Source organism: Tiliqua scincoides, chromosome 3 (assembly GCF_035046505.1).
Source record: "Tiliqua scincoides isolate rTilSci1 chromosome 3, rTilSci1.hap2, whole genome shotgun sequence".
Lineage (NCBI taxonomy): Eukaryota > Metazoa > Chordata > Lepidosauria > Squamata > Scincidae > Tiliqua > Tiliqua scincoides.
Window position 1 is genome coordinate 88,336,600 of NC_089823.1, and position 20,549 is coordinate 88,357,148.

The 20,549-nt window shown below is 44.2% G+C and overlaps 1 protein-coding gene across 1 annotated transcript in view; it reads right to left on the minus strand.

Annotated features, from left to right (window-relative positions):
• Positions 1-20,549, minus strand: part of GABRG3 (gamma-aminobutyric acid type A receptor subunit gamma3) — a 361,218-nt gene that overhangs the window by 162,686 nt on the left and 177,983 nt on the right. The window contains exons 4-5 of the mRNA XM_066619477.1: positions 20,244-20,467; positions 17,521-17,603 (exon numbers count right to left, since the gene is read on the minus strand). Coding sequence (XP_066475574.1) covers positions 17,521-17,603; positions 20,244-20,467 — 307 coding nt within the window. The remainder of the gene's footprint in view (positions 1-17,520; positions 17,604-20,243; positions 20,468-20,549) is intronic.

A 20,549-nucleotide genomic window follows, 5' to 3' on the forward strand; every position in this document is an offset into this window, starting at 1 on the left:
AAGTATTTCTCAGTGCAGATGGAAATGTCCGTCTCCCGACTGGTTCGACCAAAAGCACTTTTTCTAAATTGGGTGCTTGCCACATACATTGTGTGGACTGTCCAGATTCTCTTGTGGCTTTTGCAACTTGGAACTGAGAAGAAACACCTGATTTATAATCCAAAAATATGTACTTTTTAAGGTAGTTTCCAAAATTATTGTCTCCTACCCCTGCTAGCTGGGCAAGGAAGCACGTCTTAAAGTCATTTTCCTATTGTTGTTGTTGTTGTTGTTGTTCTTGTTATAACGATGATGATGACGGCGACGACGATGATGATGAAACTAAGGCCCCAATCCTAACCTCAGCCAACGCCAGTGCTGGATGCCATCAATGTGCTGTGAAACATGTTTGCAGCACCTGGCAAATAAGGACCGCCAGTGCTGAGTCCGCGCCAGTCAGGCACTGGGTCCAGCATCAGCAGGAAGAGGACACGCCATCACCAGGTTTGAGTCCAACCACCAAGAAGTGGTGCGGCCTCTAGGAGGCTGGGGCAAAACGAGGGTGGGGGAGGGCGGGCTGGGAAGAGGAACCAGGGCAGGAGGGGAGCAGGATCAGCAGAGCTCTGCTCCGCCAGATCCTGAACTCCGTGTTGGGCTAAAAAGCCTGACACAGAGCCTCTCAAGTCTGCGCCGGCAAAATAGCCACTAAAGATTTGAGAAGCCTGGGGCTTTCCCCAGGGGAAGGGGACAAAAGTTTCTGGCTTTCTGACACCAGCTGGATACAACGGTAGCCATTTTGTTGCCGCTGCTCCAGAGGGCACCGGAAGCTCAGGATTGGGCTGCCCGAACATACATCTAGTTTAGTGCTTCCCAAACTTGTGATGCCCTCCAAAGCCAGACGAACAAGGTGATGGAGGGCACAATTCTAACCCCTTACTTATGTCAATGCTTTCCAACACTGACATAAGGGCAATGTAGCTCTGAGGTAAGGGAACAAACATTCCCTGACTTTGAGGAGACCTCCGTGAGTGACACCCAACTCCACACGCCCCATTAGCACTGCTATGCCAGTGCTGGAAAGTACTGACATAAGGGGTTAGGATTGCGCCTGGAGTGCAACATGGCATGCGATGACATCACTTCAAGGTTCAGAGAGCGGTGCAAGCTTTAGAGTAGTAGTAAGAAGGGTCAGGGCAGGTGGGACACAGTTTTGGCGTGCTGCAGTTCTGCCTGCCACAATAAACCTCCTGCCGCTCTTTAGAGGCTTGTACTTTGGTCTCCCTAACAGGTAGTGGGCAGCCCACGACACCTTGGGGTGTCACAACACTTTTGGAACTACTGATCTAGTTTATAACCTACAAATATTTAATTTTTTTGAAGTTTCCAGTGTTATTTTCTACAGTGGTTAAAAAAAAAAAAAGTATGACCTATATGATTTTAATTTATTCTCAGCTTTCGTAAATGTGGGCCAGAATCCAAAGAGCTACTTAGACTCACTTGAAGTTTTAATTAGTCTAGTTGAATGTTTTGACCCTTAGACAACACAAACTGCTTTTGAAATGCCCTACAGTTTGACAATGTGTTAAAATGCTATATTTATTTCAGAAATCACAAATCAGTGCAGCCTGAGCATTCTGTTGCTAGATATTCAAATTAAAATAACCGCAATTCAGTGATGATATATGAGAAAACTTCTATATGCTTTATCCAGGCAGAAAATTTCTAATGTCTCATGGACTTAAATCTGATAAGATTCACAAAATATTACACATGTTCAGTTTTGCTTATCAGTACAAGAATTTATATGTTCTCCTTGTCCACAAGGCCCTAAAGTGACTTACAAAAGAAAACAATAAAAAATAACAATACCACATTGTTATGGTATTACCACAGTAGATCACATCCAGAATAAAACAACCAGACATAGAGGAACAGTCAGTCAGCATCAAAAGCTTGATGGAGCAAGGCAGCCTTTACTTGTTTTTAAGAGAGAGATAGCAAAATGAGGAGCAGGAGGAAGAACTTCCTGGAGGAGGAAGTTCAAGAACTTAGGTAGTACCATCAAAAAGGCACTGTCTGGATACTCAGTTGCCTCACCTCAAAGCCTTTCTTGCATTCATATATCCTTATTTTTAAAAAATAATTTGCTGCATCCTTCAGATTCTCAACCAAATCGTCTTGACTTCCAGCGTCTGTCCGGAAACCTTAGCGTTACTGATGGAGATGAAATACAATAATTTAGCTAAATAATATTATGCTGATCAAAGTTTTATAGCACTCTAATGTATTTATTTTTTATGTAGACCCACATCATAGATCTAAATCCATATCAAAGTAGTGTGGCACAGACATTCTGTTCTGTGACAGTCATTCTTTTCAGACATTAATGACTTCACTTTAAGGTCCACTTAGTCACCTCCTGACAGGACTGAAAATGAAAGCTGTCCATAATAAATGGAAGTGCTTGAAGGAAGGACATTTTTACACTTAGAAAGGAAACTGTTTTAAGTCGTCTTTAGAGGTGTTTATAGCTTCTTTTTCTTAGTAATATAAAGCAGCACTGATGGAAACTCTTGAAATCAATAGCACTTACTTTGGCTACTATATTTATATGTGGGGTGGTAAGTCACTTGGGTTCATGCCAGGTAAAGGATTTTGCAAGACTGATCATTCTGCCTGGAATCACCACACCTGCCTCAGTGATGGTACCTGCCTCACAGCCCAATCCTAACGCACCGCATGATGATGCAGCAATGCCAGCGCAGGGGCTGCTATATCCTGCAGGGGAGTTTCGGCCTCCAGCAGCCTCCTTGGAGTAAGGAGACATTTGTCTTCTGGCATAACTGGTATGTAGGCTAGTGTAGTGCCAGCAGTGTATTTAGGAAGTCTCAGATAGGACTGAAACCATGTAGGACTAGGACCAGTGTAGGGCCAGCAGTATATTTAGGAAGTCCCAGATAATTTGTAGGTACTTTTTGGAAAAGATTCTGCTTGTTTGCATAGCTATCTAAAAATCAGCTGAATGGACTGTATACTAGATAGCACTTCCAGTTCCATACTATTGGGAAAAAGATTGCAGTATTCGCACTGGGAGCACTGCTCCATGTCGATGCCACAGCTGTTGCTTTTGCTACAGCACTGTGAAAGAAAGAAAGAAAGAAAGAAAGAAAGAAAGAAAGAAAGAAAGAAAGAAAGAAAGAAAGAAAGAAAGAAAGAAAGACCAGCTCCTTACCATGCTTCTCATGTGGTTTCATCAAACCTGAAAGTGCAAGACTTCAGGTCTTATTTAAAGGACAACACACTCTTTCCCTGTAAATAAAGCTGGTTAGTCCTGCACTTCTGGCTTTATGGAAACTGTGGAACATTATAGAAACACAGGTGAGTGAAAAGTGGATCATTACAGCTTGGATCAGCGGAGGGCGGGAGGGAGGGCTGAAGCACACTCCAATTCCACCACCCCTCAGACCCCTTGCAATCTGCCACTGGTGCAATCCTCTTCACCTCACCTCATGGTTGGGCCAGCAGTTATTTGCACATCACTGTATGTTCTATTGTTATGGAAATGAGTAGAGTTGGTGAATGAGCAATGAATAAAAACAGAGAGTGAGCATTAACACTAGTGCTTCAGCCTCTCTATACACTTTGTAAATAACTGGTATTACCCTACTCAGCTTATGAAATCTGATCCGGCCATTGGACAAGGTCATGAGACTGCAATTTCTATGAAATCCCTTCGGAAATGATTGCTCCCTTTTGTTTGTAAATCAATACAAGCCCTTAGTGCAAATTCCCAAGTTAAGCCTGGGGTTCCAAAACTGATGGGAACAAGCTAATAACTTCTAGTTCAATGTCTCTCATGGGGGCAACAAAAAATGGTTTCAGAGAGAATTTGAAGTAAGCCCAGTTTGGAACAGTGACAAGAAAATCCACTGGAGTGGCCCAGCCAAAGCAAGCTTGTAAAAAGTTGGAAATGGCTCTCTCTGAACTGCCAGAGAGATTTGCTGAACTATTTATAAACAATTGATCTGCTGCAGTAATCCATATTGTCTTGTAAAAAGAACAATCTTATTGCTTAATAGCCATTGTGAGGACTGTGACTTACATGCTCTTTGGCAATTGACAATCAGTTAGATCCCCATGGAATGAGATCTGAATAACAGACTGTGTGGCCACTGGCCAGGGTGTGTATGTATATTGGTGTGTATGCTGCACTATTAGGCTGGCACTTCTGAGCAGTGGCTGGAAGACAGAATGACGGCATTCCACATACAGGTTGTGCCTCATTATTTTCGTGGGTTGTCAGTTCCAAGCACTCATGTAGATGGCAAAAAACCCACTATAGCAAATCAATTTAAAAACAAAGTTTCTTTGCTCCAGTGATTTAAAAACAGCCTTGCTGACCTTTGTGATGCAAGATAAGAGCCATTAAGAAGACAATCCATCAATCAGTCATCCACTGCACTCAGCCCCTCCCTTCACCAATGCAAAGTGATCACCTTTCTTTCACGTGGTCAGGGGGAAGGGAGCAGTCGCCTGGAGAGAGAAGGATTGATGGACTGTCAGCCAGCTGCCCTCTCTCTTTCTCATTAAGGAGAGAGGACTGTTCAGTTTTTTAAACTGATTTTAAAGGGATGCATTTTTCCCCTTCTCCAAGGATCAGCACATTCCTTCTCATTTGCAGGGGCCATTCATGTTGAGTCAAATCCATGTATAAAAAATCCATGTATAAAAAGACTGGACCTGTATTATAAAGGAAGTGAGAGCAATAAGACAAGGCCTTTCGCTGTACCAGTCCTCACCTGAAGCTGCACCATTCAGCATTTCAGATCATAGAAAGAATCTCTCTGTAGGTACAGTGTTTGTCACTGCACACCAATGCTGCAGGCATGAGGCAGGTAAATCAGGAGTGCTTTGGGAGTGCATCAGCAGTGCCTGCTGGTGCACCCTCACTCCCACCCATCCCAGCATGTGAAACACTACCATGGGAACCCAAAGGTCTACATAGGACTAGAGAGAACATGTTTTCATCATCTGCTTCCAGTGGATAGCAAGAAGGGAAATGGAACACAGCAGGGCCTAGGAGAGGGGGGTAAAGGGGGTAATTTGGGCCCAGGGTCAAATGTGGGGCCCAGAAGCCAAAGGAGAGGGCCCAGAAATTTCCTGGGATGTGACTTTTCCTATTTGCTGGGGTCTCTACCATGCCTAGGGATGCTGGGGACACTACTGATACCACATGGGTGGGTAGACCTGGCCTAGAGACTTTTCTAGCTGTCTCTCCCCTCCCCTCACCCTGCTTCACCCCTCCCTGCCCCTATTCCACTTGCCCATCACTATCCTCCCCCATTCTGTTTCAACCCTCACCCTTTGCAAAGGGCCCCAAAATAAACTTTGTACCCCCTGAAAAAAGAGGCCCTGGAACACATCTCTCTAGGAACAGATAGTACCATAAACCAGTGGCATCAGTCCGCAGCATGGGCCTTTGTGATGGCAAGCAGTGGTGAGCTGGATTTTTTCCCAACGAACACGTGAAACCATCAGACCATTGGTTCATCTAGCTCAGTATTGTCTACATTGGTACTGGTAACAGCTCTCTAGGTTTCCAAGCAGAGAAGGGCAATTCCCAGCCCTACTTGGGAACACTAGGGATTCAAGGCCTTTCTGCATATCAGGAAACAATTTCTGTCCAAAGCAACCTTGCAATGCATTGCAATGGCCACGGACAATCCCACCATGCTCTCTCCAACACACTTTGAACATGACAGTGTCCATAAGGACACCACTGTGTGGAGGCAGCGAAATGGCCTTCATGGTGGGAGAAAAAACAGGATCCTCTTATTGCTTCTGTACACAAAGTATAGAGCTTGCCCATGTACAGTGTTGTGCTTTTTCAACATTAAACCTTAACATTGCTTTTAGGAGCTTGGGACACAGCCAGCATAAGCCCACATCTTGATGACATTAATAGCAACAGATATGGGTGACACTTTTCTAAATGTTGTTCAAGCTTCAGTGATGGTGCAGCTGGTCTCGCTGGCACTTTTTCTCATTTGCTTTTTTTAAAGAGCCCCTTAGCACTTCTTACATTTCTCCAAGGGAAATTCAAGTTTCATCTGCTTCAGTGGCTTCTCCAAAAATTCCTGCTTTGGGTTATCTGTGAAGTTTGCAATGAAAATGCATAGGGAACATCATCTCTTTTAAACTGTCATCTCTTTTAAACTCTTTTAAACTGTCAATTTAAAAGTGCTTTACCAGATTTAAAGGAAGCAACCTATAGCATAATACAGTGGCTCTCACACATTTAGCACCGGGACCCACTTTTTAGAATGAGAATCTGTCAGGACCCAGGAAGTGATGTCATGACCGGAAGTGACATCATCAAGCAGGAAAATTTGTAACAATCCTAAGCTGCAATTCTACCCACACTTACCAGGAGTAAGTCCCATTTACTATTATTGTTAAAAGAATATACATAGTAGCTTATTAAAAGTACAGGTCTGTAACATTTCCCCAAATGCAGTCACATACCATGGTAGCATCAAGTCTAATATATTAAAAATAAAATATTGAAATGAATGGGGACCCATCTGAAATTGGTTCGTGACCCATAAAGTGGATCCCGACCCACAGTTGAAGAAACACTGGCATAATACATATAGCACAATCCCTCCCCCCTTGCCTGCAAATTGACAAAAGAGGAGGAGGAATTGCACTGCACATCATCTAAAGTGCTTGCCAAATGACATTTAATAGAGCACTATGGACAGTACAATCCACCCCTTGCATCATTTTGCTGGCTTAGAGGAGAAGCAATACACCTGTAATTGGCTAGAATGGCTTGTTCATGTGATCAGTTCACAGGCCTCACTCTCACTCAATGACCTTTGCTCTCAGTTACATCATTAGATTCACAATGTGTTCCCCTAAATCAGGGGTGCCCAAACCCCAGCATGGGGCCCATTTGTGGCCCTCAGGGACACCCAGTCTGGCCTGCGGGGAGCCCCCAGTCTCCAATGAGCCTCTGGTTCTCCGGAGACTTGCTGGAGCCTGCGCTGGCCCAACGTGACTTCTCTCAGTGCAAGGGCTGACTGTTTGACCTCTTGCACGAGCTGCAGGCTGAGGGTTCCCTGTGAAGCAAAAGGCCGGCTGGCCTTGCTTTATGCAAGACCTTTTATAGGCCTTGAACTATCGCGTGATCTTCATTCATTCATATAAGTTCCATCTGTAATATGTTCATTTATGTAAATTTATTCACATTTTAAATGAAAATTATTTTTTTCCCTGGTGCCCAACACAGTGAGATGATGACCCTCTTGCCAAAAAGTTTGGACACCCCTGCCCTAAATGCTTGGGAACCTTTCAGGAAGAAGAAATCAGGAGGGGAAAATGAAGAGATGGGAAAACCCAGCATGGCTTGACTTGAGTCACTGCGACTCAACTCGAAAAAGAGCCATAATGGGGGCACTTTCCGAGTCATCCTTTCATGACTCTATAGGACTCAAGTCAAGTAATGCCCTCTATAAAAACCCAGCTGTGGAAAAATAGGGCTGCCGCCAGGGGGTGTACATGTGTTGGTGCTCTCTTTGAACTCTCCCCTGATGTCCCTGACCATTTGTAAACAGTGCGGGAGGGGATGGGAGGAACTGTGTGAGAGCGGGGGCAGAAGCAGCAGAGGAGGATCATGCGCAGCAGCTGCAAGGTTTACCAGAGCAGCTCCACTAAGAAGTAGCCCCACTGTAGCCGGTCATTCAATGGAATTCCTCCTCCCTTTCCATGCAGGGCAAAGCGTGATCGCTATGAACTCCCTTCCCCCCATCCCTGGGCTTCTCAAGTCAATCATAAGGCAAGAACCCCCCCCCCCCACGGCTCCTCCTCCTACTCACCCTCAGCCAATGAAAATATCAGAATGCCCATCCTTTGTCCAATGATCATTCGTTCCTTCCCACCTCCCGCCCATTCATTGCAACATTAACCCTTTCCTGCCTCCCGGCTGGAACTTTTCTGCTGCTTGCCCTGTCTGCCCCCATGAGGAATGCTAGCCCCAGGAGGTTTTTCTCTCTGTCAAAACAGTAATCAAGCACACCCAGACACAGACAGGGTCAAGTCAGCACATGTGGGGACAAGTACCGAGTCATAGAGGTCCTGACTTGATTGTTTTGCAAAGTCTTCCACGCCCACGAGTCAACAAGTCACCCCAAATCACGCATTTTCATGACTCACATCTAAGTCACTGACTTGAACCATTTGGGCCCCTTGAAAGCACAATATTCACTCCAACTATGTGTTGCGGTTAACGTTTGGTGCAGTTCTCCTTGTTAAGTATTTAACTTTGGTGTGCCAAGAAAACATTTTTACATTAATTCTGAGAATGCAACACAATACTGCTAAGCAGTGAAAGTAGATTTTTTCCAAGACATGGAGTGCTTGTTAATTAATTTCCCCCAACCCAGGATCACTCATCTCCAAGCAAATAAAATGAGCTCATGCCGATGCTGGGATGAATCAGGCTAGATGTTACTTGTGGCAGATGTGGATTTTGATTGACACCTATGGCAAACAGTGACTCACCACTGGCAAATATCAAGCTTTTTACTGTGCTAATATAGTTTAGTTTCTTTGTCTACAACAGGATGAGCATCTGTCAATAATCACATACAGTATCATCTTAATTATAATTGATCGTTTATTAAAGTGACTGTACTTAGGATGAGCAGGGCAAAAAAAAAGTTTTAGTTCCAAGAGCCCATTTTGGTCTTTGAGGTAAAAAAAAGTTTTAGTTCTAAGAGCCCATTTTGGTCTTTGGTCTTGAGCTTTGAGGTAGCCCTGTTAAGCTAGTTTGTAAAATAAAACTGTTACTTATTGACTTTCCTTTCATGCAATTCTGCTGACCTGGAGACATGCACAACCTGGGAATCATTCTTTTTGACAAATGTGATTTCTGTGAACATGTTAAACCTTCCTTGATCTTGGAATTTGCTGCACTCAGGTTTAGCAAATTTGTAGTTCACATACAATATTGCTCTTGAAAATAGATCAGCTTGTTTGAGAAGGAAAACTAGAGAGGAATAAAATGGGAGAGGTTGATTAATGGATGACACAGCCCTAGTTCATACGCTACATGGAAGCAAAAAAGAAAGAACATGAATGACTGATGTGTTTTTCCTTGCAATCTTCTTTTGATGAGTCATATCATTCCTATGGCTCCAAATGTGAAAAGTTCTCACTGATGAAAAAGAAAATGAAGCAAGAAGATAGGAAGTGCCATTTGGTTACACTTCCAGAGTAACAAATGAAAAGGAATGTGCACAGATCTGACACCAGATTAGGGTTGGCCCTATAATGGGATTCATTGATCTCGCCATCCACTGCACTCCTCCCTGCTACGCCTTCAAAAGGCAAGGAGTGCAATGAAGGGAATACGGAAATAGGAAGAGGTGTCCTTCTAGATTGCAAGTCTCCACTCTCCCTCCTTTTCCTGCCCTTCCATTTGAAAGGTTCACAGGGAGCTTGGAAGCAAAAAGTGGTGGCTGCTTTTCTGCCACTGGAAGAAGAGAAGAAAAAGAAGGTAAGTGGGAGGCTCTGGGGTGAGAGGGACCAATCTGGGAGGGGTGATGGGATGATATGGGCACCTTGGCCGGGTGGCAGATTTGCAGGATGTGGGGCAGAGTGCTGGACATTGGGCCTAGGTACCAAAAGGATATGGACCGAGCCTGAACCAGACAGGCTATATGTGAAAAAGTGTGGGCATCTCAGCATTGTTCATTAAACTAGAAGCACTGTAAGATGGAGTAGGACTAAACTATACTTCCTCATGCCTCTCATTCTTGTCACATGTGCAAAGGTATTCTGAAAGAACACAAATAGGCAAAGGAGCCTCAGCAGAGTTCTGAGACAATATGTGACATAGGACTTCAGGGCTTCTTCATCCATTACCAGAAATAAGACTATGGGAATGTCTGATGAAACTAAAAAGCATTGTGCTGAAACAAAAGAATTTTTGATCAGTGTGTAATTAATCTGTTGAACTAATTAATACAAAATATAATTGAAACCAAGAGGTTAGCAATGATAAAATATTTTTGAAAAGATTAGACACTGATACAAATAAGGAGACACTTCCCTATAATCAGCATTGAAAAATCAAAATCAAGTCCTCATAGTTCAGGATATGAGTCAATCACTAATAGGATTTACACCCTGATTCTATGCTTTCCCCCACCATAGCATGTAGCCGCGTCAAAAACAGACTGCACATGCTAAGGTGGAGAGGGGGGGCAATTGAGAAGCTTGAAAGGGCAAAGAGAAATTATTTTCCCTTACTCCTACATAAGACCAGTGACAACAAATGGGTTTCCTTGAACCTGTGCCAGCTCTTTAGCTAGTGCAAGTCCGTGTTGACAAAGGGTGCATGTCAGCTCACACCAAAGGGGACAGAATCTGGTGCAAGCTGTCTGTCCTCAGTGCCACCCCCAACACACCCCCAGCCTTCCCCCTGCTCCACCAATTGCATTGGATCCCCCACCTTTGCACCCACCCTACTGACTTATTGGCATCAGTGGACCTTCTTCACCCTGGGGCCTCCACAGTGTCTCCAGCAGCTATGTTTGTGCGGCTATGTTTATTACCTTTTGTGACAGCCGTAAAGTGTGTACCATCCCTGGAACACTAGTTCCAGAAGCAGTTGGGCAGCAGAGGATTGGGTCATTGGAAAGGAAGCACATGAGAAAATCATTCTGATAGCTCAATCCTGCAATGTTTACTTGGAAGTAATGACTCAATTGTATCCTCACAGTACACTGGCATACCACAAGGTACACTGGCGAGGCAGCCTCTACACAGTGCTCCCATCAGTGCAAAGGTCAGAATGCACCATGCACCAGGGCCTCTGAGAAGAATTTTATCAGGGGGTACAAAGTTTCTTTTGGACTCCTTCCTGAAGGGGGCAATGGGGGCAGTCATCACAGGGGCAAAATAAGGCAGGGCTAGGGTGCTGACAGCCAGAATAATCTTTGGAGTACAGATCTACCAGGCTTCTTGATGCAGAACCTAGGTCTACCAAACCATGCAGCATTGAGAGTTAGATAAAGTAATATGGAAAACCAAACACACCCCCAAGTTTCTCTAAAATACTTAAAATAGAAAATTCATTGCAGAAAATTAGCATCATTGTATTTAGGCTCACATTAGAATCAGGTCAGTGTCCTGTGTGCACCTAAATGAACTTCTGCAGCTGCTGTAGCGCTGCAGCTGGGTCACTGATCTCCTATATATTCCTTCATGATAAGCAGATCCACAAGCCAAAGAACTACTGTAACTGGCCAGTCTCCTCTCAGATTTGACACTGTGTTAAGGAGGGTCGTGGATGCATTTCTGGGCCAGTGTGTATAGCTTGCAGCAGCAGTTGACACTGCATGCCCATGGTTGTGCACCCAGCATCATGTGCAGGCAGTGAGTTCAGGTGAGATAGGAAAATGTCAGATACCAGGAAACTCCTGGGCCCCCTTTCTGACCCTGGGCCCGGTTACAAATTACCCCCTTTAACCCTCTCTCCTAGGACCTGCCATGTACCACCATCGGTACTGTGTAGACTGGCCACCAGTGTGTTTCTGCTGGTGGAGAGGCCAAAAAGGGGAAAGAATCAATGCAGGTCAGGGCGGATGATGGTGGAACCGATGTCTGTTGGACCCGCTGTCCCAGACCTGATATTTCCTCGGCTGTCTCCTCAAATATATGTTGGCAAAAGAGCTCTTATAGATCTGAGGAATCTCACAGAGGACAATGCAGCAGCAGAGGGTATGCAAAGTTTTTCTTTGCTTACCTCTCCTGGCTGGCCTTGACCCATGCCAGTGCACAGGATACAGTGGCTGCTGCACCAGTGGCCCAGCATCCTGCATGTGGTATGAGCCAAGACTGAGTTGTTAGTTCTATTAAGTTCAAAGGGATTTAGGCCGCAATCTAACCCACTTTCCAGCACTGACATAAGGGCAATGCAGCTCCAAAGTAAGGGAATAAACATTCTCTTACTTTGAGGAGGCCTCCCTGAGTGCCACCCAACTGCAGGATGCAGCACATGTCCCACAGGCGTAGCTATGCCAGTGCTGGAAAGTGGTTTAGGATTGCACCCTTACTCCCTAATAAAGTAAATCAGGAGAACTCATCTAGAGGGTGGAGCTGCCATTAAGCCTGAAGATAACATCCAAAGGTCGCCGGATCAAGATCACCAGAAGCTTCTGTGAGCAGCGAGACCTCGAGAAACGACTGACAAGCTGAGCTGAGTTATTCAACCTGCTCTTCGGTGAGATCAAAGAAGACGTCTCAGCTGCCCTTCAGTAAGAGAGAAGGACCTGTTTGTCAAGTCAGTGTGGGAGGCAACTGCGACCAGAAGTGATACCAGACTGTGAAAGATCCATCTGGAATGTTGTTGTTTCTTGAAAGATTACAACTCTTCTGTTATTGCAAAAACCCTCTTAAGGGGTTTAGAGAAAGCCTGTCTATGTGAACTGCCTTGTATTAAAAGTCAAAGGAGTAATCCAATGACCAAGAAAGGGCAGTATACAAAATACTGGTTGTTGTTATTATTAAGCATGCCTAGGATTCTCACCCAAGCATAGCAGCTTGTCAAGTCACCAGTGTAGCAGTTTCCCACTCCGATGTATTACTCTCTCTATGTTTACTTTACACCAGGGGTGCCCAAACCCCGGCCCGGGGGCTACTTGCGACACTCAGGGACCAACAATCCGGCCTGTGGGGAGCCCCCAGTCTTCAATGAGCATCTGGCACTCCACAGACTTACTGAAGCCCATGCTGGCCCAACACAAACAGTGTGAAGATGACTGTTTGACCTCTCGCATGAGCTGTGGGACAAGGGTTCTCTCCACTGCTTGCTGTTTCATATCTGTGATGCAGCAGTGGCAGTGAAGAAAAGGCTGGCCTTGCTTTGTGCAAGAACTTTTATAGGCCTTGAGCTATTGCAAGACCTTCAATCATTCATACAAGTTCCACCTCTAATATATTAATTTATGTAAATTTATTCAAATTTGAAATGTGAATTAATTCTGCCCCCAACAAAGTGTCAAGAGATGATGTGGCCCTCCTGCCAAAATGTTTGGACACCCCTGCTTTACACTGTTGTCTGTTCTACACTGAATGACAGCAGTGCTCCAGGGTCCCATCCACTGCATCCCCTAGATGGAAAAGCTTTTAAAAGCAAACCTGTTTTTAGCTACTTGCAGGAAGTAGCAAGGCGTATCTCATGCGGAATTGAATTCCACCATGTGGGTGACACCACAGAGAAAGTTCTGCTCTTCATCATCACCTCAGAAATGACCTGTATGCGCAACGGGGCGTCTTCCACTGGTCTGAGAGGAAGTTGGGGGAACAAACAGGAGAAAATTGTCCACATGGCAATGCAAGGCCCAGACCAAAATACGATGAAAATGCAAAATGTTATGAGATATATTCAAGGATTCAAAAGCCCTTCAGGTTAAGAGAAGAGCTAAAGTACTTACACAATCACTCTCCCACCAAACACATGCACAGATTTTGAATCGCCTGTGTGAAAACTGTACCTCAAAGAAAATTTTCTAAAATGTTATAATTCAGGCCTTCCTCATCAGAATTTTCTGAAATTTGGAAAGGTTACAATGGCTCCTAGGTCGACTCCCCATGCCAAATTCTACACTTACAGAACAAATTGTCTTCATTGTCACACCAGCCGAATATGCTTTATTACAGAGCTGCAAGAGCCTTATCTAACTTCAACTATAGAACAGCACCTGTAGGTCTATAATAAAGTTTGTTCTGTAGATGTGACTAACAAATATGACATATTTTTGAATGGGGTCCAAAATCTTCAGACTGATATTTAGCAATAGTAATATATACTGTTTGTTTTAGCAGCAAGTTGAGATTCCTTCAGCTAAATAAAGTTAAACACAAAAATGAGCTCATTCAGAAGACTGTCTGAAGCGCCACACTTCTATTTCATTCAGAAATGGCCTAACAAGGAATCTGAATACACAGCATGAACAAGATTATTCAGGAATTTTACACAGCTGGTAACAAACGATGTGGCCATTTTCTGAGTCATTCACTTCCTAAACCCAAGTGGGAATCATGGACATTCACATCGCAGTTGGGATATATAAAACTGAAAATATAACCAAATGACATCAGAAGTTAATTATAGAGTAGAAATGTTCTACATGCAAATTTACAACCGTTGTTCTAAAATCATGCTCAGCTAAATTACAGTCACCCAGTCCCAAATGAAGAAATAATCTCCATTTGAAGAGTGTTAGGAAAATTTTGTTTCTGTTTTTCAGTTGTTCTTTTAATTCACAGAAGACCCCCACGTTAAAATGGTGTGCCACCTCAAGGGAAATGCCCAGAAGCGGTGATCCCTTTGCTCCAAGGCTCTTAACAATGATGTCACTGCTGGGCTCCAAGGAAAACAGGGCAAGGGGAAAGATCCTAGCCTGCTGTGGTATTAAGAGGGAATAGGACTTTGAGGAATCAAAAGATTTAAGGGAGGAAAGAGGAGCAGAAAAGGGAGGGAGATGAGAAACAAAAGTAGAAAAGAGAAAGGAGACAGAAAAGAGCGAGGGAGGGGTGGATGAGAAAGAAGATGGAGCAAGGAGACGACAGGGAGAAAGGAAACACAGGGTGACAGTGGAGGACAGTCTGGAGGCAAGGGAGGCTGGCTGGGGGAGAAGAGCATTGGGAAAATAAAAATAGGTACATTGGGAAAACACAAGTGGGAATAGAAGCAGGAGAGGGCAGGGGCTGGGGAGGGGCAGGTGGGAGGTAGGAGAAGGAAGCACAGCAAAGTCTGAGAGCTGTGCAGTTTGAGGGCTGCCTGGCTACAGGTGGTCCCTGGGTGTGGGCTACTGGATGATCACAACCCCCTCTGTCCCTAGAAGTGTGCCCAGCCAACATATTTCAAAACTGCCCAGTAAAGCCCCAAAGTAGCCCTGGGGACAACCTGGGTAGTTGAGTTCAGAAGATCCTGACCACAAACAACCCTATCCAGGGTGAAGAAGCTCCCTGTGAAGCACTCTGTTGAAGGAACTACAAGACTGAGAGTGAATGGAATAATTCAGGTCTCCCCAAGCCAAACTGTGAGCCAGCTCTCCAACTGAAGAGACTGGTAGCATCACACACAATTCCTTTCCATCTTCTATATCCACTTCCTCTTGAACTCCCAGCCCAACATGTCCCACCCCACATCCTATGATGTGAATCTTCCACTAGCGATGAAGAGGAGTGGGAGGGGACTGCTTACAGACGTGTCAGATTTTGTTACAGGCACAATTCTTTTTCCGTTTTAGAGAGTGTTTACTGTGGGTTGTATGCACATTTGTTTAAAGGGAAAAGAAACTTATCCGACAAAACTCAAATGAAAAGGAGGTTCAGTTGCTATAATGAGACTGACATCTAAGTAATCTGGAAAGTTTACATCAGGAATTAGACATTTTACAGACACTGCAACTTCACCCGGATGACAGTATTAGTGACAGATGTCCCACAGCAACCTCCTCAAAGGTTTTGGGGAGCTTTCAGCAGATCCAGATGACAAACAGAAAGGGTGTTTAAAAAATGCAGAAATCTTGCAACCAACACACGGACAGAAGCAGAACTGGTGTTCCTTTTTATTGATGTTCCCCAAGCATCTGGCAAGGGAAATGATTGGCAAGGGAATATTTGACTCCTTTGTACACCAGCTCAATGAAACTGCAAAGTGGAGAATCCACTGAAGAGCTATCATCAAGCAGACAATTTCCATTCGGAAAGTTTTGTTGGCTTGCTCTGCATTGTGTTACTTATTATTGCACTTCAGGGTTGTTTTATTAAGCACATGCCATTCTGTTTTTGGTTTTTTTGGGGGGGGGGATTAAATGGTGCTTTATCTTTTGCTTAGTTCAAAACTATGCTTGAAGACCAACATTATACATTTAAATACTGCCTGAAACACCTTCAGTATGCTTTAGCTCACTGGTGTGAGATTTCCTCCGGTCAGCTTCTCTACTACAAATAATCGCAGGGGTTTCTTTTGATAGTTGCACAGCACCATTGAATATAGGCAAGTTTGAATGGACTTATTCTTTTAATTGGCTAAGAGAGGAGCCCTTCAGCAACAAAGAAAAACAGCAGCAAAATCCATGCCATCCCACAGTGTATTTCCTGTGCACTGGAAAGGCAGACTAACCACAGGTGTGTCTTTAAAGCACCTCAGATGTTCATCCTATGCTTACAGTATTTGGCATGAATGTCGAATGCTGAAATATTGCACAGATTTGTTGACATTTTTATAGCACTGCAAGTGCACATTCATAGACCACCAACTTCTTACACACAAAGTTGCACAGTTGCCAAGAGAGGTCTTCTCCCATTAAAAACCTGATGAGACGGGTACAGGACAATTTCCCAATCAATTGTGCCCATGTTTTGGAAGTATGGCACATAGTTGGGAGCATACGAATTGTCCATTATGTCCCTGGACAAACATACCAAGGTAGACACTGTACTCAAGCAAAAAGCCAGCCATGCAGTTTGCATTCAACATGGTGATTCCACTTCAATAGCTGGCAGCAACATGGATCAATGGAGCACTGTAGAGCCCAGACTATTCTGGCCACATATAGTGTCAGATTCAGATATTCTGAAACCACAGTTTGATCCTCCCATGATCCAAGCCAACCCCAAGGTCCTCCATGAAGCAAGTGGAAGTTGTGGAGGAATGCTGCATGGCTGATAACATCGTTAACACATTATTACCATCATATTATGAATGCTCCCCCGAAAGTGTATTTTGTGCATTATCCAGCCATAATCTGTCACTTGAGAAATAGACACAGTAAACAAAGTATCATGCCAGGATCTGAAATATTGCCAGCTGCATTTGGATCTGATTTGCATCCTGAAGCAGGGGCTACATGTCAATTCTGATATGCCATCCGAAGCCTCGAGTGGTTCCTGTTAGTAGCAGGGTTACCACCAGGCTTCCTCAACAATGACAAGATTTGCTGTCACACAGACACACCAAGATAAACAATGCCATCCAATTGGAACTGGCAAGCATACAAACAATGAAAGGAAAGCATCATTCCCCTAATGATGTTATATTATTCTCAATTTTAAGAATGGGAATTGCTTCTGTGATATTTGCTATAAACACTTAACACATCTGAAGATGAATGGGCCTATATTCAGTGTATCATCATCATCCCACATCGGGGTGGGGGGTGCTGTTTGTCTTTTTCTGTTTCATTAAGCATCCGTTCCTGGTCCTGGTCCTGGTCCATTAAGGCCACAAGTAAACAATTCTTGCATCTTTTCGTACTGCTGCGAGCTAAAAACCTCCTGCTGCAAATGCAGATTTTAAAAACACACACTATTTGCAAACACTTCTAGCAAACACCGCCATGAACAGTTTAATCCAATGTCACTGCAACAAATCCAAACCACCTGTCAAAACTAGGAGGAAAATCGCCTCTTTGTGCAAAGCTTTGCAGATAGTTGATATATACCAAGGCTATTACTTACAGCTGGAGAATATCAGTGGGCATGAATGTTTATCCATTGGGAAATTGTGTAGCTGCAGCTGGCATTCAGCATTGATGGTGAGCCTGTGAAGAAATCAGGTAGCTGTTGTCACTGTCTCTACATGATGAAAAGGATAACAATGCAAATGTCTAAGACCAGGAGGACATTGTCCCAGAATGGGACGATTCGCATTATCATTATGCCCTTTGTGTTGAGCTTCAAATCAATACCTTTGTAAAACCTAAGTACCTCTTGTCAACCTCTGGTTCATACATTAGCAGGTGCTCTGGTAGCCTTTGCATGGTGGAGGAATGGGAGGCAGTGCTTTCCTGCACCAGGATGTCAAAGAAAGTGTGAGGCATTGCCTTCATGTTGATGCCTGATCGAGGAAGAGAAATGTGTGAGCAAGGCCTCCTTGTGGGTAGATACCATCACGGAGGATGCCTGGCTATCATATTCTGTGACCTGCACAGCGGAGAGGAAGAGGCGTCTTGCTGCTCTGCCACCATGTGAATACCCCTGCCAACAAGTACACTTGGGCATAGTTTATTTGTTAGCATATGTAATCTACAGTGTGAACACTCTTTCGACAGCCCAGTCCTATCCAACCTCCACAGTTATGCAGCAGTGCCAGCACGGGTTCCACTGCATCCTATGGGGGTTGTTGGAACACTGGCTGGCTTCCTGAGGTAAGGGAACATTCATCCCCTTACCCTGGGGTAAGCCCAGCCACAGCAATGGGTCTACTCAAACCCCTGCCTGCTAAACTGCTGGCACAAGTCTGTGTTGGATGATCTGACCCAGGAAGGGGGATAGGATATCGTATGTACCACTGGAGTTGATCCCACCCTTCCCCTACATCCCCCTGCCCTGTTACATTCCTCCCTACCCCCCACCCCCACCTGGTACAGAACATACCTGCTCTCATGGAAGTTGAGACCAGCACTGGTGCTAGCAGGACAGCATAGGCCTTCCCACCAGCACTACTAAGTTCTGCGCTGTTGCAATGTGCTTTATGGCATGCTTGTGATAGCCCGCACAGTCTGAGCACATGCTCCACTGATGCTAATGAAGGACAGGATTATGCCATGAGACTTGTTTTACAATATCATTTTGAGTTTATGGACTACATTACGAATTCATAGCACTTTGAAGTCAATTTTGGAAGAGAACCAGAAAGTTACATTTTACTGAAGATCTGAAACATTTCACATTGCATAAGCATTCACCCAAAACGGAACAGAAATTGCTTAATAGGAAAACCAAAACGAAAGATTGCTGAAGTAGATTATTCTGCTGGTTTAGATTCGGAATGTCTGGTAGACCATATGGTCATTTCCGACATACAACTATCAAGGCAGTTTACAAATAATTAAATATAAATCAAAACATATTTGATAATAAAACACTCCATATTTACTTTTGTTGCAATAATCTAAACTAAACTACTGGCATTCTGCAACAGGGAAATGTATAATTAAACTTGGCAAGATTGTGCGTGAGAGTAACTAAGGAAAGAAGAATGAATTGATTCAAAAATACGTAATGGAAGAATCCCTGGAGGTCTGCTGCCAACAAATATTGCTTTGTCATTATACATCATGACCAGACATCACGTCTGCTCAGCATTACTGGTTATTGGTGCTGTGTCTCAATGAAGACATTGAATATCTGCCCAGTCTGCATAGATGATTGTGAATGCCATGGGATCATGTACTCCTCTCCACTCACTTGGGTATTCCTTCGCCCTTTCGGTTTCTGAACTAAGTACTGTATAATGTTACATCTGTGCCTGGCAATGAGATTGCAGTATGCAGAGGTGGCCCAAACAAATCCAACACCTGAAACAGCAATAACGTCTACCAACCAGACTGGTAGATGTCCGCTGGTCACCACCTTCCAGAAGTGTGCATGTTAATGAGCATGTTGCCAGCACTATGACCTACCAAGACGCTATACCAGCACCTCAGCACCAGTGTGCACTTCACCATTCGTGTCATCCTTCTCTTCCTCAACTGTTGTGTCTTCTTGTGAGGTGCTGGGAGGATCTGGGAGTAGAACCTGTGAACTTCCAGCGTATGCCCCATTTGGTCACTTTACAAGAAGTAGTGGGCATAAAAGGCAGTGATCCTTTCCCCAAATGCTTAGGACACCATTTGGAAAAGGATCATAATGGTGACGATACTGGAGAAGAAGACAAGTTTCTCCTCCCCCCCCCACCATCCCAGCAGTGGCCAAGTGAAGAAGCTGGGCAGACAGTGGTGTGGGGTAGCTGGTGGCAGCGTAGTGGGAACAGAACGTAGGATATACTTTGCCGGTTTGTGGGAGGGGGGAGGCTATGCCAGTCTGCCCTATCTCTCAAACCACTATTTGAAGTGGCTGGTTCAGTCAGCCTTATGGATGGGCCACCACATGCACTATAAGGAGAATAGCAAAATTTGAGCTATTTGCCAGCACAGGATATGGATGCGCGATAACAGCACAAGTCTCATTTGTGGACCATCAAAATAATGCATATCTAATTGATCAGGGTGACCACCAACAGACAAACTCCCTTCAAAACGTGACCAGGATCTCACAGACAACACTCATTTTAGGTCACAGGTTGTCTGCTCAAAAATATTGTTTTACAAAGCTGAAGCAACATGAGAGCAACCTGTCGTAACGAGAACAAAACCCTTCAAAATATAGACCCTAAACAGGCACAAACATTTAATTCCTACCTTAAAGTATATAAGATTTTCCCATCATTCCATATTCTCAGGAGCTGATTTGGTGTAGTAATCCAATGAGCTTCTGCAGTTTTAGAATTCCTGAAGATTGTATCTGGAATCCAAATCAACCCAACCATGTTGCTGTTGAGGGTGAGACTTCTTTTCATGGTGCTGTTAAAACGAAGACGGCTGTCAGTCCACGTCTGAGCAAAAAATATATCAATTTGGTATTCCTGCAATCAAAGAAGATTCGAATCAAACATTTACAACACGGAAGAACCAAATCATCCGTTCGCTTAATACGCATGTACATTC